General features: G+C 41.4%; 1 protein-coding gene across 1 annotated transcript in view; it reads left to right on the top strand.

Annotated features, from left to right (window-relative positions):
- The window catches only part of SECISBP2L (SECIS binding protein 2 like), a 137,065-nt gene that overhangs the window by 48,889 nt on the left and 68,856 nt on the right, over positions 1 to 19,320 (top strand). The window contains exons 8-9 of the mRNA XM_030189561.1: positions 2,182 to 2,316; positions 5,550 to 5,633. Coding sequence (XP_030045421.1) covers positions 2,182 to 2,316; positions 5,550 to 5,633 — 219 coding nt within the window. The remainder of the gene's footprint in view (positions 1 to 2,181; positions 2,317 to 5,549; positions 5,634 to 19,320) is intronic.

The raw sequence follows: 19,320 nt of genomic DNA, 5'->3' as shown, positions 1-19,320 counted from the left end.
TTTATGCATTGTTTGAGGGTTTACATTGTTTTTCTTATTATCTGACATTGGGTCGGTCACGTTTACGTCAGATAATTGAGACTTTACTGTAATTCAGTTATTTGGTGTTTCTAAGTCTAGTTTTAATGAGGATTGTTTAATATTTGCTTGCCTGTCTAAAAGGAATATGATTGAAGTCCATTTATGAACATTTGGTTAATTTTTAGTCTGTAAAATTATGGAATGATTTGCCACAGCCAGTACATTTGAAATTTGATTTATTTTCTGAAATTTTTAAGTAGGTTGTATTTTAATTTCTAGAATTGTAACTGTTTTGATACTGTAACCCGCTTTGAACCTGTAAGTAGGAATTAGGCAGGCTATAAGTAAGTATGTGTGTATATCTATCTATCTATCTATCTATCTATCTATCTATCTATCTATCTATCTATCTATCTATCTATCTATCTATCTATCTATCTATATACATAACATAACATAATTTCAAAGGGAAGCTGCCTGCAGAGTTTCCTTTTGAAAGTTTGGTCCAGAGACATACAATAAGTAGTTAGAAATACAAACCTTTGTATCAGCGGCGTACTGAGGGCGGGGCGGTCTGCCCCGGGTGCACGCTGCAGGGAGCAGCTGCACAGCTGTTGGCTCCGCCGGTTCCCTGTTCCCTCTGATGTTACTTCCTGTTCCAGGGCAGAGGGAGCAGGGAACCAGCAAAGCCAACAGCCGCGTGGCTGCTCCCAGCACCCCAGGAGGTAAGAGGCAATGCACCCGGGGTGTGTGTGTCTTGAAGTGATGGGGGGGGGGGGGGGGGGAAACGCCGCTAAATCAAGGAGGGGTGTACAGCGGCGATCCGCCCCGGGTGCCAGACAAGGAACACCACTACTTTGTATGATCTGACCCTGTCTTATTTTTTTTTAACCATGGGTAAGAATGCCCACTTTGTGAACAGTGTGTGTACTTTTGCCTGGTGGAGGATATTTTTCAAAGAAGGGTAAGGGTAATGGGATTTGATATACTACCTTTCTGTGGTTCACTGGAGACAGTTTACAATGTATTGTATGCAGGTATTTTCTCAGTCCCTAGTGGATTCACAGTCTTTCTTTGGGGCAATAGAGGGTAAAGTGACTTTCCCAGAGTCACAAAGAGCTATAGTGGGAATCAAACCTAGTGCCCCAGGTTCTTACCCCACTGCAGTAACCATTAAGCTACTCCTCAACTCTTTCTGGGTGTAAAATGCAGTTTTATTTGTGGAAATGGCTTTATTTTATTGATTTTCAAATAGACCAAATTACATCAATAAGATACAGCAGAACTTCTAGAAACAGAAAATACAAAAAAAAAAAAAACCCTACTGAAATCCAATAGCAAGCCCTCTTAGACTGCAATAAAGGACAGTCATTTGACAAAGAAAAAGATCAAATTCCAAAAAGAAAACAGCAAAATAAAAAAGGAAACATGAATCTATAGTGTACTTCAAGACCCAAGATTATACTTGAAGACAGATAACTCGGTTAAATAGCTTATCAAGAAACATATTCAGTTCATCCAAACTCCCCCCTCCCCCACCAAGAAAAAAAAATTCTGTTCATTTGATATTTAAAAAAGCACTTACAGGGGAAATGGAGAAAAAAACAGCTCCTGTCTGGAGAGGTGATGACTATAAATCTGTAAAAGATTTCGGTTTACCCTGGGTTCTCTGAGAATCTTCTTGGAAAATGGAGGGCTTTCAACTAGAAAAATCCCTAACAATACGTAAAATAAATGAGGCTAAAAGTATAGATGAAACATTCAGGGATGTCAGAAGTAGGTGAAATGCATCAAAACTGGCCAAAATCAGTTGTGCAGCCAGTCGAGCTCCCTCGAAAGTTGATCTGAAAAGATTTATTTTCCTTTCTTTATGGGGCATAAAACTTTAGTTAGGAGGCAGTGTCTCCATAGTAAATCCCGACTTAATGGAAATGGCTTTGGAAATTTCCCTCCTTCTATCATCTAATCTATAGTAATAAGGCAAAACTTTTTTTTTTTTTTTTTTGCATTATGCTTTCAAGCTATTAGTGAGTGAACTTAAGGTATGGTAAGATAAATTGTGGGTATCCATCATAAAGAACTACATACCCAGTCTGAATTTGTTAATTTAGGAAGCTTTTAAATTTTTACTATGGCAGTCTTTATTTATTGTCTACTCAGGTTGGTTTCAGATGCAGAGGGCATAGCACATCATCCGAAAGAATGCAGAATGCACAGACAAGACCAGATAGCAAACACCTAACTACCAGTCAGCTAAACAGAGTGGACCAAAGCACAGATTCTTTGTATTTTGAGGTATTCTTTCTGTTTTCTATATTTGACTGTTTGGGGCTAATTTTAGACATTTGCTGCTGCCGTGACTGCTTCAAACAATGACCAACAAGGGAGGTGAAATAAAAAGTCTTTTAATATAAGCACCAGAGTATGGATCCGCCATAGTCTGTGTTTTGGCGAATGCAGCCGCCTGCCTTAGTGGTCACAATCACAGTGAGCCCAGGCTGGCTTTCCCTGCGCTCCTATTATTGTTTGACCTAATAGCCTGCAATCAGAACTTATTAGCAGTGCTGTACCTGTGCACCAGGCACACCTTGTTTTGACTTATCTGGAAAGTTTGTTTGTGAACCCTGAGTCAGTGGCTGTGTCCCATGTCAGGTCCGTACTCTGGTGTTTATATTAAAAGACATTTTATTTCATCTCCCTGGTTGGTTGTTGGTTGTGGCATTCTCTATTACTGCTCTGTTCCTGTTGGTTTCACGAAGAGGCTTCTTACTGTTTGTGTGTTTAGCCATGACTACTTTGCCAAAGATATACTTAGTGTACAGCTAATGAAAATCTTGCACTAAAAATACTTCTCCAAGGACAAGCAGGCCTTCCTATTCTCACATGTGGGTGACATGTACCTGATGCGGATGCTGACTAGCTTACAGTGTAGAATTTTCTAACAGCATCCCACCACGCATGTGCTGGTGCCTTCCCACCCAACGCTTTGAGCACGTGTCTTCAAATCTTCATTTTTCCATGAAATTGAAAGGATTTGCTTTGTTTTCTCTCCCTCATGCTGTGCTGTAGTTTTCAGTGAGTGCCTACCTATGCGGGTATTTTTTTTCCTCTTAAGTTACCTTCCTGTTACGTTTTTTAGTTCTTTTTCAGCATTTTTAGGTTTCCTTCTTTTTCATGAGTGACTGTGCGGTTAGGCCAGAGCCCCGTCCTCAATTTGAACACTTCCCCTTTTTTACGGTTCAAGATTGAGAAGTAAACACAAAAAGTAGCACATATGAGTTGTCTTGTTGGGCAGACTGGATGGACTGTGCAGGTCTTTTTCTGCCTTCATCTACTGTGTTACTATGTTACTGCACCTCAAGGCTCTTTGGAGCATGGACATCGTTCCACTAGGTCGAGGTTGGTGCAGACTTAATTCCCTGATCCTCAATATGAGGAAGAGTCTGTTTGGACCACTCTTGAGAATCAGATGAGGATCCATATTATTTCTTGGAGGAGGAGTCATATGGAATCCCATCTGAACCCTCACTTCCTCAAGAGAGACAAAAATCTCCTCCAGAGCTTCTATCTTTCAACTGTTTGATGAGGGAGATTGCTGCAGCTGTCCTATTTAAGTTGGAGACAGAGGAGGAGCCCAGGGCAGAGATGCTCTCTGTTCTGGGTTATAAGTCTCCAACTAAGGAAGGGGTCACTGTGCCATTGCACCCTGTCCTTAAAGACACACTGTTGAAGAACTGGGAATCTCCCCTGAGTGCAGATCATGCTCAAGAAGGTGGATATGCAGTATCGTATCCAGAAGGCTTCTGGATTTGAGATCCCAGCTTCCTCACCACTTCATGGTAGTCAAATCTACTCTTAAACAGGCCAAAAGTTTCAGTCTCAAGCTTTGGTGCCCCCGGGGCGAGAGGCCAGAACTTTGGATTAGTTTGGGAGAAATGTTTTTCAGGCCTCGATGCTCATTGCCCACATCCAGTCTTACCACCATGTACTTGGAGTCTCTGATAAACAGTACACTTAGTCAGTTGGCCAACATGTAGATGGAGCACAGGCATTAGGTGGCCAGGGGCGCCTATAGTATTTTTTATGTTGTGTCCAGGCTCTCTGGAGTGGGGATGCGCAGACTGTCTTGACTGTGTGTCTCTGACCTCAAACAGGTTGGTCAGGAGAGACTAGCGGATGTGCCTTGTTTGGAGAGAAAATGGAGGAGGTCGCTGAACTAATTAGGAAGCATACAGACACAATCCACACTATTTCTTGGCATCCTCCATCTCAATCTTCTTCAACAAGAAGATTTTTGACCAGGCAGAGGCGTCAGTCCTACTACTCAGGGCCAGCATCTCAGGCCTCACCAGCTCCGTCCCCAGAAGTCCCAGCCGGTTCCCCAGTCAAAGCAGGGCACGGGCTAATGACTGGCTCCAGCAGAGTATAGCCACTCAAAGCGTTTCCATCATGGATGGCTTACCGATCGAAGGGAGGCTTACTTTTTTCCAACACAGATGACCCCTTGTAACCTCCGAACAGTGGGTTCTTCAAATAGTCTGTCGCGGGTACTCTCTGAATTGGTGTCATCGACCTCCAGGTTGCCCACTGAAAGCTTCTTATATCAGCTCTCAGGACAAAATGGGTACTTGTAGAGGAAATCTCCACCCTTCTGCATGCCCGAGCGGTCGAACCCGTACCACCAGGGGAAGACGGGAAGGGATTTTATTCCAGCTACTTTCTTGTGATCAAGAAAATGGGGAGATTCCATCCCATTCTAGACCTAAGGGCCATGAACACATTTTTGGTAAAGGAAAAGTTCAGGATGATTTCCCTGGGTACCATACTCCCTCTAATTCAGGAAAATGATTGGCTATGTTCTCTGGACTTAAAGGATGCCTATACCAACATTTCGATATTTCCAAGTCACAGGAGGTATTTTAGATTTCGAGTAGGAAAATGCCACTACCAGTATTGTGTTCTGCCATTTGGCGTGTCATCTGCCCCCAGAGTTTTCACCAAGTGTCTGGCGGTAGTTGTAGTGTATCTATACAGACTGAGAGTATATGTGTTTCCTTACCTAGACGATTGGTTAGTAAAGAGCACATCTCAAGAGGGAGCAGAGGAGTCAATACAGATGACTATTAAGGTGCTAGAGCTGCTGGGGTTTGTGATAAATTATTCCAAGACCCATCTTCAACCAGTTCACCAATTGGAGTACCTAGGAGCCCTGTGAGAATATAAAGCCTGCTGTTCTCTAAGAATACCTGCTACAGGTAAGTATCTTCGCTGCCTCTTAAGAACATGCAGCTTTAAAAAAAAAAACATTTTTGACCATTTGCTTTATATCGGGTTTAAATGATGATGTACCCATCCAGAAGGATGCCCAACTATTGAACCTCCTGACATTCTTGGATTTGTCTGGCCTCACTTTTTCTGGGAGTTCTGGCATATGCTATCTATGAAGATCATTACCTAATTTTTTCCTAAATTCAGAAGAATTGCATAGCTGAAAGCTAGGAAGTTTAAAAAATCTGATTTCCTTTCAGGATGAAGATGAATTTCCTGAGTTAACAAGTGACAGTGGGAATGCTAAAAGTGATAGCATACATCCAAAAATGTCTCCACAAGTAGTAAGTTTAACATTTTTCTTATTTTCCTGTAGGTCGTTTAGAATTTCTTCTGACATGGTCGTAATAGACCTTATTATCAAATGGCAGTGTGCAATTGATCACTTTATTTGGTCAGAAAGCATCATGATATTGAATCTGTAAATGTATATTACCAAACTTGATCATAATATTTTTAAAACTCTCTAGGAAAAGCTGCAGGGGAATCTGGTAAGAATATAGATGAGACAATAACTTGTTTTGATGTAAACATTTGCAAGCTCTTTGCTTTTTTTTCTGTTTTTGTTGAGTTCTGAAACAAAGTAAAATTATAAATTCAATAGACTTGATTGAACTTTGTGATTTGAATTACAAAGGCTGTGAATTTGTCCTGAAACATAGGAATTGTAGAGAACAGGAAGGTAAAAGGAATGCTTCTCCCTCCATGGTTTATTAAAAAAAAAAAGATTCAAGCAGTATTAAGACCCAAAAATACGGCTCAGAGGCTGGAAGTACTGAGAAGAAAACAAGGCTCAATCAGAATCTCCACCATTAAAATGTTAGAGGATTGAGAGAGAGAGAGCTGACAAGCTATAACTGGATTAACTGTATTTGAAGATAATTATAGCATGGGCAAATCTGATGATCGACATTTAAGTAAGCTTGGGACTTAAACCTTGTGATGAGTCAGAAATTAAATTTCGTAGCTTGGTATCAATGGTATAGTTGTTGACAGTTAATAGAGGCTATTTTGTTGCCTATATTGCTGTAACTAATCCCTGATTGTTGCAAATGAATTTAGTTAACAATTAGAAGAAGAGCATGAATAGAAGGTACTAATTCTTATAAAGCTTCTGCAGAAGGGAATAGAAAGCAGAGAGAGAGAGAGAAACTACGCTTAATGAAACTAGAAAAGTGCCATTATGCCTTCAGGGACCCTGACCATCAACACCACAAAGGTCAAGTTTATACTGAGAGCAAAGCACAAAGATATCCAACATCCCTGTAATGCTTTCCACACTATAACTATGAAGGTTTCTTGCATATTTTGTGAAAGGACAGATTACAGAACTAGTCAAGGAACTGATGAGATAGGAGAAGAGAGAGAGTCAAGAGGAAAGGGCAGTGTTTTGAATGCCTGGAGCCCTGACACATTGCTACATTCTGAGGAATGGAAGGAGATTTATCTTTATTATTTATAACCTGCCTTTATCCAAGGTGGGGAACACATACAGTGGGGGAAATAAGTATTTGATCCCTTGCTGATTTTGTAAGTTTGCCCACTGACAAAGACATGAGCAGCCCATAATTGAAGGGTAGGTTATTGGTAACAGTGAGAGATAGCACATCACAAATTAAATCCGGAAAATCACATTGTGGAAAGTATATGAATTTATTTGCATTCTGCAGAGGGAAATAAGTATTTGATCCCCCACCAACCAGTAAGAGATCTGGCCCCTACAGACCAGGTAGATGCTCCAAATCAACTCGTTACCTGCATGACAGACAGCTGTCGGCAATGGTCACCTGTATGAAAGACACCTGTCCACAGACTCAGTGAATCAGTCAGACTCTAACCTCTACAAAATGGCCAAGAGCAAGGAGCTGTCTAAGGATGTCAGGGACAAGATCATACACCTGCACAAGGCTGGAATGGGCTACAAAACCATCAGTAAGACGCTGGGCGAGAAGGAGACAACTGTTGGTGCCATAGTAAGAAAATGGAAGAAGTACAAATGACTGTCAATCGACAAAGATCTGGGGCTCCACGCAAAATCTCACCTCGTGGGGTATCCTTGATCATGAGGAAGGTTAGAAATCAGCCTACAACTACAAGGGGAGAACTTGTCAATGATCTCAAGGCAGCTGGGACCACTGTCACCACGAAAACCATTGGTAACACATTACGACATAACGGATTGCAATCCTGCAGTGCCCGCAAGGTCCCCCTGCTCCGGAAGGCACATGTGACGGCCCGTCTGAAGTTTGCCAGTGAACACCTGGATGATGCCGAGAGTGATTGGGAGAAGGTGCTGTGGTCAGATGAGACAAAAATTGAGCTCTTTGGCATGAACTCAACTCGCCGTGTTTGGAGGAAGAGAAATGCTGCCTATGACCCAAAGAACACCGTCCCCACTGTCAAGCATGGAGGTGGAAATGTTATGTTTTGGGGGTGTTTCTCTGCTAAGGGCACAGGACTACTTCACCGCATCAATGGGAGAATGGATGGGGCCATGAACCGTACAATTCTGAGTGACAACCTCCTTCCCTCCGCCAGGGCCTTAAAAATGGGTCGTGGCTGGGTCTTCCAGCACGACAATGACCCAAAACATACAGCCAAGGCAACAAAGGAGTGGCTCAGGAAGAAGCACATTAGGGTCATGGAGTGGCCTAGCCAGTCACCAGACCTTAATCCCATTGAAAACTTATGGAGGGAGCTGAAGCTGCGAGTTGCCAAGCGACAGCCCAGAACTCTTAATGATTTAGAGATGATCTGCAAAGAGGAGTGGACCAAAATTCCTCCTGACATGTGTGCAAACCTCATCATCAACTACAGAAGACGTCTGACCGCTGTGCTTGCCAACAAGGGTTTTGCCACCAAGTATTAGGTCTTGTTTGCCAGAGGGATTAAATACTTATTTCCCTCTGCAGAATGCAAATAAATTCATATACTTTCCACAATGTGATTTTCCGGATTTAATTTGTGATGTGCTATCTCTCACTGTTACCAATAACCTACCCTTCAATTATGGGCTGCTCATGTCTTTGTCAGTGGGCAAACTTACAAAATCAGCAAGGGATCAAATACTTATTTCCCCCACTGTACATAATTAAAACATACACATCAGAGACTATTAACAGCTACAGCATCAGTCCAGGCAATGGGCACGTGAAAGCAAGTCGTAAGCTTGGCCAAGTAGGTGATGCTTTAGCATCGGTTTGAAAGAAGATACATTATTTTGCTGTCTCAAATCCATGGGCAGGTTGTCTATTCACAGGAGCCGGCAATTGAAAACGTTTCAGTGCAATCTCAATTCCAAGAGCAGTTTGTCTATTCACAGGGGTCAGCAATTGAAAAAGTTCCAGTCCTTGTTTGTTTAAATCGTAAATGTTGGTAATTGGGCATTTCAATTGTACAAGCATGCATAGAATGCAAAGATCTTGATGGCATACGTGGAGAGGCATTTTTGATATGACGTCTAAGTCTGACTTTGGACATTTTGCAAAAAAAAATCCAAAATCTGAATAGGAAAGAAGGTTATTTTCAAAAAAAGAAAACCGTCTATCTTTTGTTTTTGAAAATACAAAGTTTTGTGATTTGGACATTTGTTTTTTGGTCCATTTTCAAACAAAAAACATCTAAGTGCAAAACGCAGAAAATAAATATTTGGGATGTAGGAGGAGCCATTGCTCCGTTACTTTGTCTGCAGAGCCCCCCTCCCCCCAAAGCCCACTACCCCCAACTTTACACCACTACCATAGTCCTTATGGGTGAAGGTGGCACCTACATGTGGGTACAGTGGGTTTCTGGTGAGTTTTGGAGGGCTCTCCGCAAGTGTAACAGGTAGGAAGAGGTATGGGCCTAGATCCACCTGTCTGCAGTGCACTGCACCTACCACTGGACTATTCCAGGAACCTATGCTGTTCTAATGGACCTGAGTATAACATCTGAGGTTGGCATAGAGGCTGGCAAGTAGTACTTTTAATCACATTTTGGGGGGGTTGGGAGGGACTTAGTGACCACTGGAGGAGTAAGGGGAAGTCACTCCTGATTCCCTCCAGTGGTCATCTGGTCATTTAGGGCACCTTTTTGTTCCTTATTCGTTATAAAAACAGGTGTAGCTCAAAACGTCTTAGTGTTAGTCTTGGACGGGTTTGTTCTGTTCCATTATGGCTGGAAAACGTCCAAGTGTTAGGAATGCCCGTCCCACCCTTAACATGCCCCTGACACGCCCCCTTTTGATTTGAACGCACTTCTGACAGACCTGATAGAAAAATGTCTAAAAATTGTTTTTGAAAATACCAGTTTGGACGTTTTTGTGAGAAAAACGTCCAAATGTAGACTTCTGTCACTTTTTGGACTTTTTTCTCTTTTGAAAATGAGCCCAATGGAATTCAAAGATCTTGTTGGCACTTATTGTTGCAGATTATCAAGCCAATAAAAAGAGATCATGGTATAGTCTCAAATGAACAAACGAGAGTAATTTAAATTGAATTCGTTGTGCCACAGACAACCAATTAAATTTCTTCAAAAAAAGGGTCAAGTGATCAAAAGTGGACGACCCATACAAAAGCCACATAGCAGAGTTCTGCACTATCTGCAATATTTGTAAACAAGAGGTTGGCAAACCTAAGTAGACAATGTCGCAGTAGTCCAAACTACTCAATATCATAGCTTACAGCACTTTCTGGAAATCATATCTAGGTAACAGGGAACACAATTGATTTAACAAGTGCAGTTTGAAATATGAGTTCTTTATCACTTGGTGAATTTGTGACCTGATGTGAAACTTTAATCGTGGTGCTAGAAAAAGTGGCCTCAGAAATAACAAACAGTACTTCTGTTTGAGAAATATTCAGCTGCAAGTGGTTGCTAGTTATCCAGATTGTTCAATCTGGGGGGGGGGGGGATTCATAACAGGGTACAATCAAGATCAGATCTGTAAAACCCTATCTGGATATCCATGCTCTAGTCATAAGTCATTTAGACTATTGTAATTCTTTGCCAGTCTCCCATTATATTCCGTGAAACACAACTAATACAGAATACTGTGGTGAAATTTATCTATAATGCTAGATATTACAACCGTGTAACCCTGCTTTTATATCAAGAAAGTTGATTACCTGTATGCAGTAGAGCACATTGGCACACTGTGTCTATTTTAGTGGTATTCCTTATCTACCTAGTATCATGCCAAACACCGTACATTCTTTCCAGAATCTTTAGATCTTTGAATGCACACTTATTAGTTATGCCATCCTTTAATGGACTTAGGTTAGATTAATCTCATATTAAAGCAATTTGTTTGGATATTTTGCCTTTGTCCTTATGATCTGAACCCTCATATAGGAAATTTGAATACACTTTTAAGCTGTGGTTACTGCAGCATTGTTATGATTCATAATGTTAATTTTAGTACAGAATGAGGTTAATAGGATTTCTGTCTTTCCTTTTTTCGTGGAATTATGGATAATGTTTGATGCCCAACCTTTTGTGTTCAATATTTAATTTGCAGTTTTAATATTTTAATTTGTTTTATATATTTGTTTTAAGTCTATTGTTCAGTTTAAAATATTCTGATGTGTAAACTGCCATGATGTCCGATTGTGTGTTGTAAATATATCAAAGCGGTTCACAATCAATGATGGTATAACAAATGGTCAATAAAATAAAGATGCTCAAAGGGAGACAACTGTCTCATGAAATTGCCGAGCAGTAGAAGCCCAAAGACCTAGCATGGAACTGTATTGCTATAAAACTGCTCAAGCATGGGCTGAAGACAGCCAGAGTGGACAAATGGTACGTTGCCATTGCCTGCCTCCCATCATGTAAGCAGAGAAGCTTCATTTGGGAGAACATTTCTCTGAATTTTCCTCTCATTGGAATTAAAATAATTTAGTTGCCACAGTTTTGGAACTGAAACTCCTATGATGAAAGAAAAAAGAAAACTGGGTTCAGATATATGGACATTCCTGATCTGTAAGAGAGAGTGAAATATGGGAGAGTGATATCTGGCCCTCTGCCTAAGGATCATATGGTTTCTGGTATTCATGCCATTGGAACTACAGAAAAAAAAAGGAGAAGGTTCCCCAATGGATCGAAATGTAATACACAAAAAAGTAGGGGTGGACCAAAAAGGCATATGTTGAAAACAAAGGAGAGTCATTAAAAAAAAAAGGCAAGGTTTATTGACATATTAGCCTTTTTTTGAATAATTGGCCTATTTTGGACCCTTCATTGTCCCTTACAGGTCTCTCTTGATTTTATGTCATTGGATTATTGTACTCAAAGGCAATGGCTCAGTTAAAAAGATGTACATTGTATTGGTTACATGTGCAGTATTCAAAGCAGTTCATTTAGCCCTTGCATTATTCCAGAGCACAGAAAAGATTTTACTGGTCTTAAAGAGCTTTCCAAGACAAAGGTTATAAGAAAATAAGAGTTGCCATACTGGGCCAGACAAAGAGTCCATCCAGCCCTGTATTCTGTCACCAACAGTGGCCAGTTCAGGTTACAAGTACCTGGCAGAGTCCCAAAAACTATCAAGATTCCATGCTACTTAACCTCAGGGATAAAGCAGTGGCTTTCCCTAGATCTACCTTAACAACATTTCATGGACCCTTCATCCAGGAATTTGTCCAAACCTTTTTTTTTAAACCAACTGTATTAACTGCTCTCACCACCTGTTCTACAACGAGTTCCAGAGCCCAACAATACATCAAGTGAAAATATATTTTCTCCTATTTGTTTTAAATATGCTACTTCCCCTTCACCCCCATGCATCTCCCCACTTTTCCCCCTATCTACCTCCTCTCTCCCACCCTCTGTAGCCAATAATCTGGCAATGTTAAAAACTTTAGAAAGATCACATATATACTTAAATTATGGAAAAAGGAAGTTTGAGGAGCTGAAGGAATTCTCCACTGAAAAGGGGCATCAGTTAGAAAGTCATCATACAAAGAAGTGCTTGGTGGGAGGATTCTGGGAAAGAATGATGCATACAGTAAAACTTGTCTTCCCCAATGTTTTTCTTAAACATCTTTGTCATTTGAAGAGTTTCTAGAATTCTTACAGAAGTAGAGACTGTAATTAAGTCCAGACCACTGGCCTTCACATATGATAAGGTAAGGAACTTTAGCTTACCAACATCAGCACATTTTCTCATTGAACAAAGACTTAGTGCTACCAGAGCAGAGAATCCCATCAGCAGCAAAATGATCTTCAACTGGGTTGAATTGACCAAAATATGGAAATAATTTCAGAAATTGGCAGATGACACAAGGGATACTTGATTTGAGGTCTGCCTGCTGCATTGTAAGGATGGAACCAACTCATCCTTCAGTGAAGAAGAAAACTGAACAGCTCTTCCATGGATGGAAACCAAAGGGATTAGTGGTCATTTTTGAGGTTGCCTTGAAGGGCTGTATTAAAATGGTCTGTTCAATCAATATGTCTTCTAGAGATTAATTAGGAAGGACCCCTAATAGAGTTAATCAAGGAAAAGGGAAGATGTTCAATCTGTAAATGTGTACCACAAAGTTATAATGGTACCTTTTTTAAATTCTTAGTGGAAAATGCAGAGGAAGCTGGGAAGAGAGGAGCAGAAGAGAAATGATGGTATCCTGTATTGATAGATGTGAGCAGTTTGCAAGATCTTTGTTTTTCTATGTTCAATATATTCAAATTGAGTTCTGGAGTAGACATTATACATTTAGTAGAAGCGATTGGAACTTGTGACTCGACCTATAAAGGCTATGTATTTCCATTTGGAGACCTTGCCCCCTAGGGAGAACATATGTTGAACTTCTTCAGTACACAGTAAGACCTTTCAAGAAACACTCAGTGTTAATGCACTGAAGCAATTTGTTAACACTCGTTTCAAGCAGACCTCTGGATTGGAGCAGAACTACATTTAGCGCTTGTATCTGTGGCCAAACATTATTTTTGAAAAAATATGTATCCATTGTTAAGAACATAAGCGTTGCTATACTGGGACAGACTGAAGGCCAGCAACCTGTTTCCAACAGTGGCTAATCCAGGTTACAAATACCTGGCAAGATCCCTAAAAGAGTACAATCAGTGCTTTTTTTTGTAGAAAAAAAGGTGCCGGTACTCATTAGGGGTGGGGTCACCATATATGGCTCCACCCCTGTGATAGCCATACCCACACTAGCCACACCCCTTATACCAGCCATGGCGCATATAAACAGACATCATTGAAAGTATTATACTAGTATAGGAGAAAAAAATAACATGTTTTTTTTCATTATAAATCATTTCTGTAAGCTGTTACAGTATACCCAGTGCAAAATAAGACAGCAGATGTAAATTCTCAAATTGGACTTATCCAACCACTAAAATGAAAATAAAATGATTTTTTTCTACCTTTGTTTTCTGGTGACTTTGTTTTTCCTGATCATGTCAGTCCCAGTCTCTGATTCTGCTGCTCTCTTATCTGTTCCCTTAACTCCGTTTCCAGGGATCCCTTTCCATTTATTTCTTTACTTTCCTCCTTTCTTCTTCATTTCTTGTTCTACATCCATAGGTAAAAGCTGGGTCCTCCGCAGACTTGACTGGAGGAGGTATACAGTGGATCCAGTTTTTGCCTATTTTCTCCATCCATGTGCAGTTTTTCTCCTCTTTTCCCTCATCTCCTTCAGTATGCATCTCCTTCCTATTTTCCCCTCCCCATCATCCATGTGCATCTCCTTCCTCTGTCTTCCCTCTCCTCCATCCAAGTCCAGCATTTCTCTTCTCTCCCTAATCCTCCATCCATGTGTATCTCCTTCCTCTGTCTTCCCTGTCCTCCAACATTTCTCTTCCCTGCCCTCCACTCCATCCATATCCAGCATTTCTCCTCTCTCCCCTCCCCTCCATCCATGTGCATCTCCTTCCTGTCTTCCCTCTCCTCCATCCATGTCCAGCATTTCTCCTGCCCTCCCCTCCATCAATCCATGTCCAGCAACTCTCTCCCCTCCCCTCCCATCCATGTCCAGGGTAAACTTCTATGAAACAGATGAAGATGTGATTCTGTGTGCCCCAATGAAAGGAGAGTTTAATTCTACTTCCATTTAATTTTAATATATTCCATCGTCTTTATAAACACCAGGCTTCCCAAGGCAGATTACAACCAGTTAAGATGAACCCATCAGGAAACAGAATATTCTCACTGACATCTGGCCATCTGAATTGTTTAGAAGCACAGTGAAGAAAAATGAGCACAAACTACAGAATTTATAATTGCAGTTTCTACTAGCTACAATAATTTTTGAAGTTTTTTTTTAGTGATATTCAATTATGTTTTTTCTCCTCCACCTCATAAGGCACTGCCTATCCAACAAAAACAATGTTAGACTTGTTACAGATGGACCGACAATAAAGAACGACAACGTGGATGCAGCAGGTCACAGGTTTGGGTGCTGTGTTTTGAGTGAACGGCGACGGCTACGCGAGGGAGTGGAAACGGAGATTAGTCAAATGCCTTACAGTGGACTAGATTGGCTCACTTCTACTCCACTCTGTATTTACCGAAGTCGCAGCAGCGAACCAGCGGGCGGCGGCAGTAAAGGCAGCAAGCAGGCAGGCTCGCCTTTGTCCTACATTTCCCTGCCCTCTCAGCATCCCGCCCTTGCGGAAAGGAAATAACATCAGAGGAAGGCGGGACGTTGAGAGGGCAGGGAAGCAAAGGACGGAGGCGAGCCTGACTGCTTGCTGCCTTTACTTCCGCCGCCCGCCGGTTCACTGCTGCAACTTCGGTAAATAGAGAGTGGAGTGGAAGTGAGCCTATCTAGTCCACTGTAAGTAAGGAAGACATTTGATTAATTTCTGTTTCCACTCCCCCGCTCAGCTGTCGCCATTCACTCAAAACACAGCAAGCAAACCTGTGAGCTGCTGCATCCACGTTGTCGTTCTTTATTGTCGGTCCATCTGTAACAAGTAGGGGAGCTGCTGGCCCTCAGAAAAAAGGTGCCGGTACAGCATACCGGCATAAAAAAAGCACTGAGTACAATACATTTTATGCTGCTTATCCTAGAAATAACAGTTACAGTTAATATACCACTAACCCCAGAACTGATTCAAAGTGGTTTACAATAAGAGGGATTCGATACAATCAATAAAAGAGCAAAATAGAAGCTCAACCAGAAATGACTAAAAATTCATTAAAAAGAGCACTTTTGAGTAGTTTTTTTTTAATTAATATAATCATAATTGATCAAAAACAGTTGGCATATGAATGCCATATTTTGGGGGCTTGATAAGCAAGCAGCATTTCATAAATCTTGAGCTGTTTTATCCCCTTAGCAGAAGGGAATGTAAAAGGAGAGCATAATAAAGCTCTTCTATTTCTAGAAGGACTTAACAATTCAATGTGAAATAATAAGTAGGGTTAAATGGTCAGTATTCTCAAAGGAGAAGGGTAGATAGTGGGGTTCCCCAGGTGTCTGTACTGGGACCACTGCTTTTTAACAAGTGAAACCTGGCTAGATGAAAGTGGGGGGGGGGGGGGGGGGGTTACCACTGGCTGAACTATGCCCAACAGGTTTCAACATACAACATCAACCAAGACCAGGAAGACGGGGTGGAGGGGTAGCAGTCTTGGTTCAGGATATAATCAAACTGCACAGAATATCCATCCCCCAGCTACATGAATCTGAAACTCTTTTAATACAACTTGAAGAGGAGAAACCAATCTGGCTGCTCATGGTTTACAGAGCACCTCGGAACAACACATTATCTGTGCAAGAACTCTTAGACCTGATTACTCAAGTGACTCTGAATTACCCTAGGTAGTGATCATGGGAGACTTCAGTCTACACATCAAAACCACAGATACCACCACAACTGCCTTCTTGGACATGATCACAGCACTAGTATTTACACAGGTGATCAATTCCCCAACCCACGCAAAGGGTCACATACTAGACTTGGTATTCTGCAAAGGGGTGGATATCCCAGAATTCTGGGATAACAGTATTGAAATGACACCCCTATCATGGTCAGACCATTTTCTAATCAAATTCTCCATAAGTGGCCACCTACAACAAATGGCACCTCCCAGAGTTTGGAAGGAGATCAGAGACAAAAAAAAGCTGACCGCTGAGAATTTCCTAGAGGCCTTGGACTATCCACATGTGGATGAAAAGACAACAGTGTCAGAACAAGTTGACATCTGGAATACACACTTAACCAAGACCTTAGAGAAAACAGCACCACTAAAAAAGGTCTTATGTCACGCTCACCTTGGTTTTCTCCAGAACTTCGGATTCTTAAATGCGAAGGACGAAAACTGGAAAGGAGATGGCGCAAATCTTGCCTGGATGAAGAAAGACTAAACTGTAGGAAGCACATGGCAAAGTACTGCCAAGCATTAACAGCAACCAAAAAACAGTATTTCTCGCAATGCATTGCACAGGCTGCCAATTCAACCAAGCAGTTGTTCAGTATAGTAAACAGCCTACTGCAGCCCCCACAACAGAACCAGCCTGCCCAGTCTAAACTGAATTCCAATTATTTTCTGCATACTTTGCCAATAAAATTAAAAGTCTCCGCCAGGATTCACTGGCAATCTCATCCAATCCTCAACCAGTCATCCAGGGGTGCACAAACTTGCCCCTTCCTGACAGAGACAGATGGGACACTTAACCCAATGACAGAGCAGAACCTTGACAAAATCCTAAGAGACCTTCGACCTACTACCTGCTCCCTCGATCCCTGCCCATCAAAGATAGCGTAGCAGGCAAGTATGGGCCTCATAGAAGGCGCCACAAAAATTGTGAACACCTTTCTTTCTAATGGGCAGCTACCAACAGCATTAAAAAGGGCAGTGGTCCACCCTCTGCTGAAGAAAAACAACCTTGATCAGGACAAATGTGAAAATTACAGGCCAGTATCCAACATCCCGTTTCTAGGGAAACTCATAGAACAAACAGTCTGTGTTCAACTTAATAACTGGTTAGAAAAGTGAAACTGGCTAGATCCATGTCAATCTGGATTCAGACCTGGTTTTGGTAGAGAAACAGACTGACAGAAACAGGTATCAATGGAACAGTACTTGCTTGGTTCAGACCCTACCTATCAGACAGGCAACAATCCATAATGTTTGGCAGCAACTCATCACCACCATGGACACTGACCTGTGGGGTACCACAAGGATCAATATTGTCACCTATTCTGTTCAATATCTACCTCAAACCATTAGCTGAGCTGATTCGGTCAATGGACACTCAGTTCTACATCTATGCGGATGATGTGCAGCTACTCTTACCCATTGAACCTGACTTACCTACAGCCTTGAATAAACTGATTACCTGTCTAACATGAATTCAAGAATGGGCTAAACACAACAAACTTTGCCTGAACCCAAGTAAAACCGAGTTTCTCTGGGTCCCTAACACAAGTGGATATATACCTGACATCAAAATCCCTTTTGGTAAGTATGAACTCCCCCACAAATCACAAGTCAGAAACCTTGGAATACAGTTAGATTCAACACTTACTCTGATTCCCCAAATCCATGCAACCTTCAATAGCTGCTTCTACTATTTGTGACAGCTATGCTGCCTCTCTCCTTACATCGAGAAGGTGAATCTTATCCCAGTTGTGCATGCCATGATAACATCAAGACTGGATTACTGCAATGCACTATACAATGGTCTGACTACAAAGGGCCTGCACCAGCTCCAGTTGATTCCGAATGCAGCAGCAAGACTCATAGAAGTTTGCAAGCGATGTGACCATATCACACCATCTTTGAAAAAACTTCATTGGCTACAGTACAATACAGGGCTAAATTTAAAACTCTCTGTCTGATCTTCAAGGCCCTGAAAGGAAATGGCCCTGAGTACCTGAAAAATAGGATGATCCTCCACACACCACCAAGGACACTAAGGTCCTCCCAAGGACTTTCACTAACCACACCCTCTCCAAAAGACATTAAACGATGTGATACCTGCAAGCGAGCCTTCTCCGGAGTAGCCCTCACACTCTTGAATGCACTATCTGAAAGGCTGCGCTTAACATAAGACTATCTCTACTTCAGGAAGCAGGTGACAGCTTGGCTCTTCAACCAGGCCTTAACTGGAAGAAGTAACTTAACTTGTTAGTCTCACTCACACACACAAGGAGTATTCAGGCTGCATATACTGCAGCAGGACATGTTTATCTACTCCTACTCTAGCAGAGATAACAACCGTTTCTCTGACCTCATGTGCAACTTTCTTTAAATCAATCACCTTACTTTCTAACTCCTCCTACTTTCTTACCCTTCTATATGTTACATCTTTGCTTTACCCTTCACTGTCACCTTTAATGTTCTATTACATATTGTGTTGACATTGTAAATAGTATACCATGCCATACTTTGTATTGTTTCTGAATATTTTTACTGCTGTAATTGTCTATTGCTCATGTTTGATCTATTCTTACTGTACACCGCCTTGAGTGAATTCCTTCAAAAAGGCGGTAAATAAATCCTAATAATAAACATATTTATAAATGATCTAGAGATGGGAGTAACTAGTGAGGTAATTAAATTTGCTGACGACACAAAGTTATTCAAAGTTGTTAAATTGTGAGAGGATTATGAAAAATTACAAGTGGACCTTATGAGACTGGGAGACTGGACATCTAAATGGCAGGTGACGTTTAATATGTGCAAGTCAAAGAGATGCATGTGGGAAAGAGGAACCCGAATTATAGCTACTTCATGCAATGTTCCACGTTAGGACTCACAGACCAAGAAAGGGATCTAGGTGTTGTCGTTGATGATATGTTGAAACCTTCTGCCCAGTGTGCTGCTGCAGCTAAGAACGCAAATAGAATGTTAGGTATTATTAGGAAAGGAATGGAAAACAAAAGTGAGGACGTTATAATGCCTTTGTATCGCGCCATGGTGCGACTGCACCTCGAATATTGTGTTCAATTCTGGTCTCCGCATCTCAAAAAAGATATAGTGGAATTAGAAAAGTTACAGAGAAGGGCAATGAAAAT

The sequence above is a fragment of the Microcaecilia unicolor genome, chromosome 1, assembly GCF_901765095.1.
Source record: "Microcaecilia unicolor chromosome 1, aMicUni1.1, whole genome shotgun sequence".
Taxonomy (NCBI): Eukaryota; Metazoa; Chordata; class Amphibia; order Gymnophiona; family Siphonopidae; genus Microcaecilia; species Microcaecilia unicolor.
The sequence above is the reverse complement of the archived record's forward strand: the minus strand, read 5'-3'. Positions and strand labels throughout refer to the sequence as shown.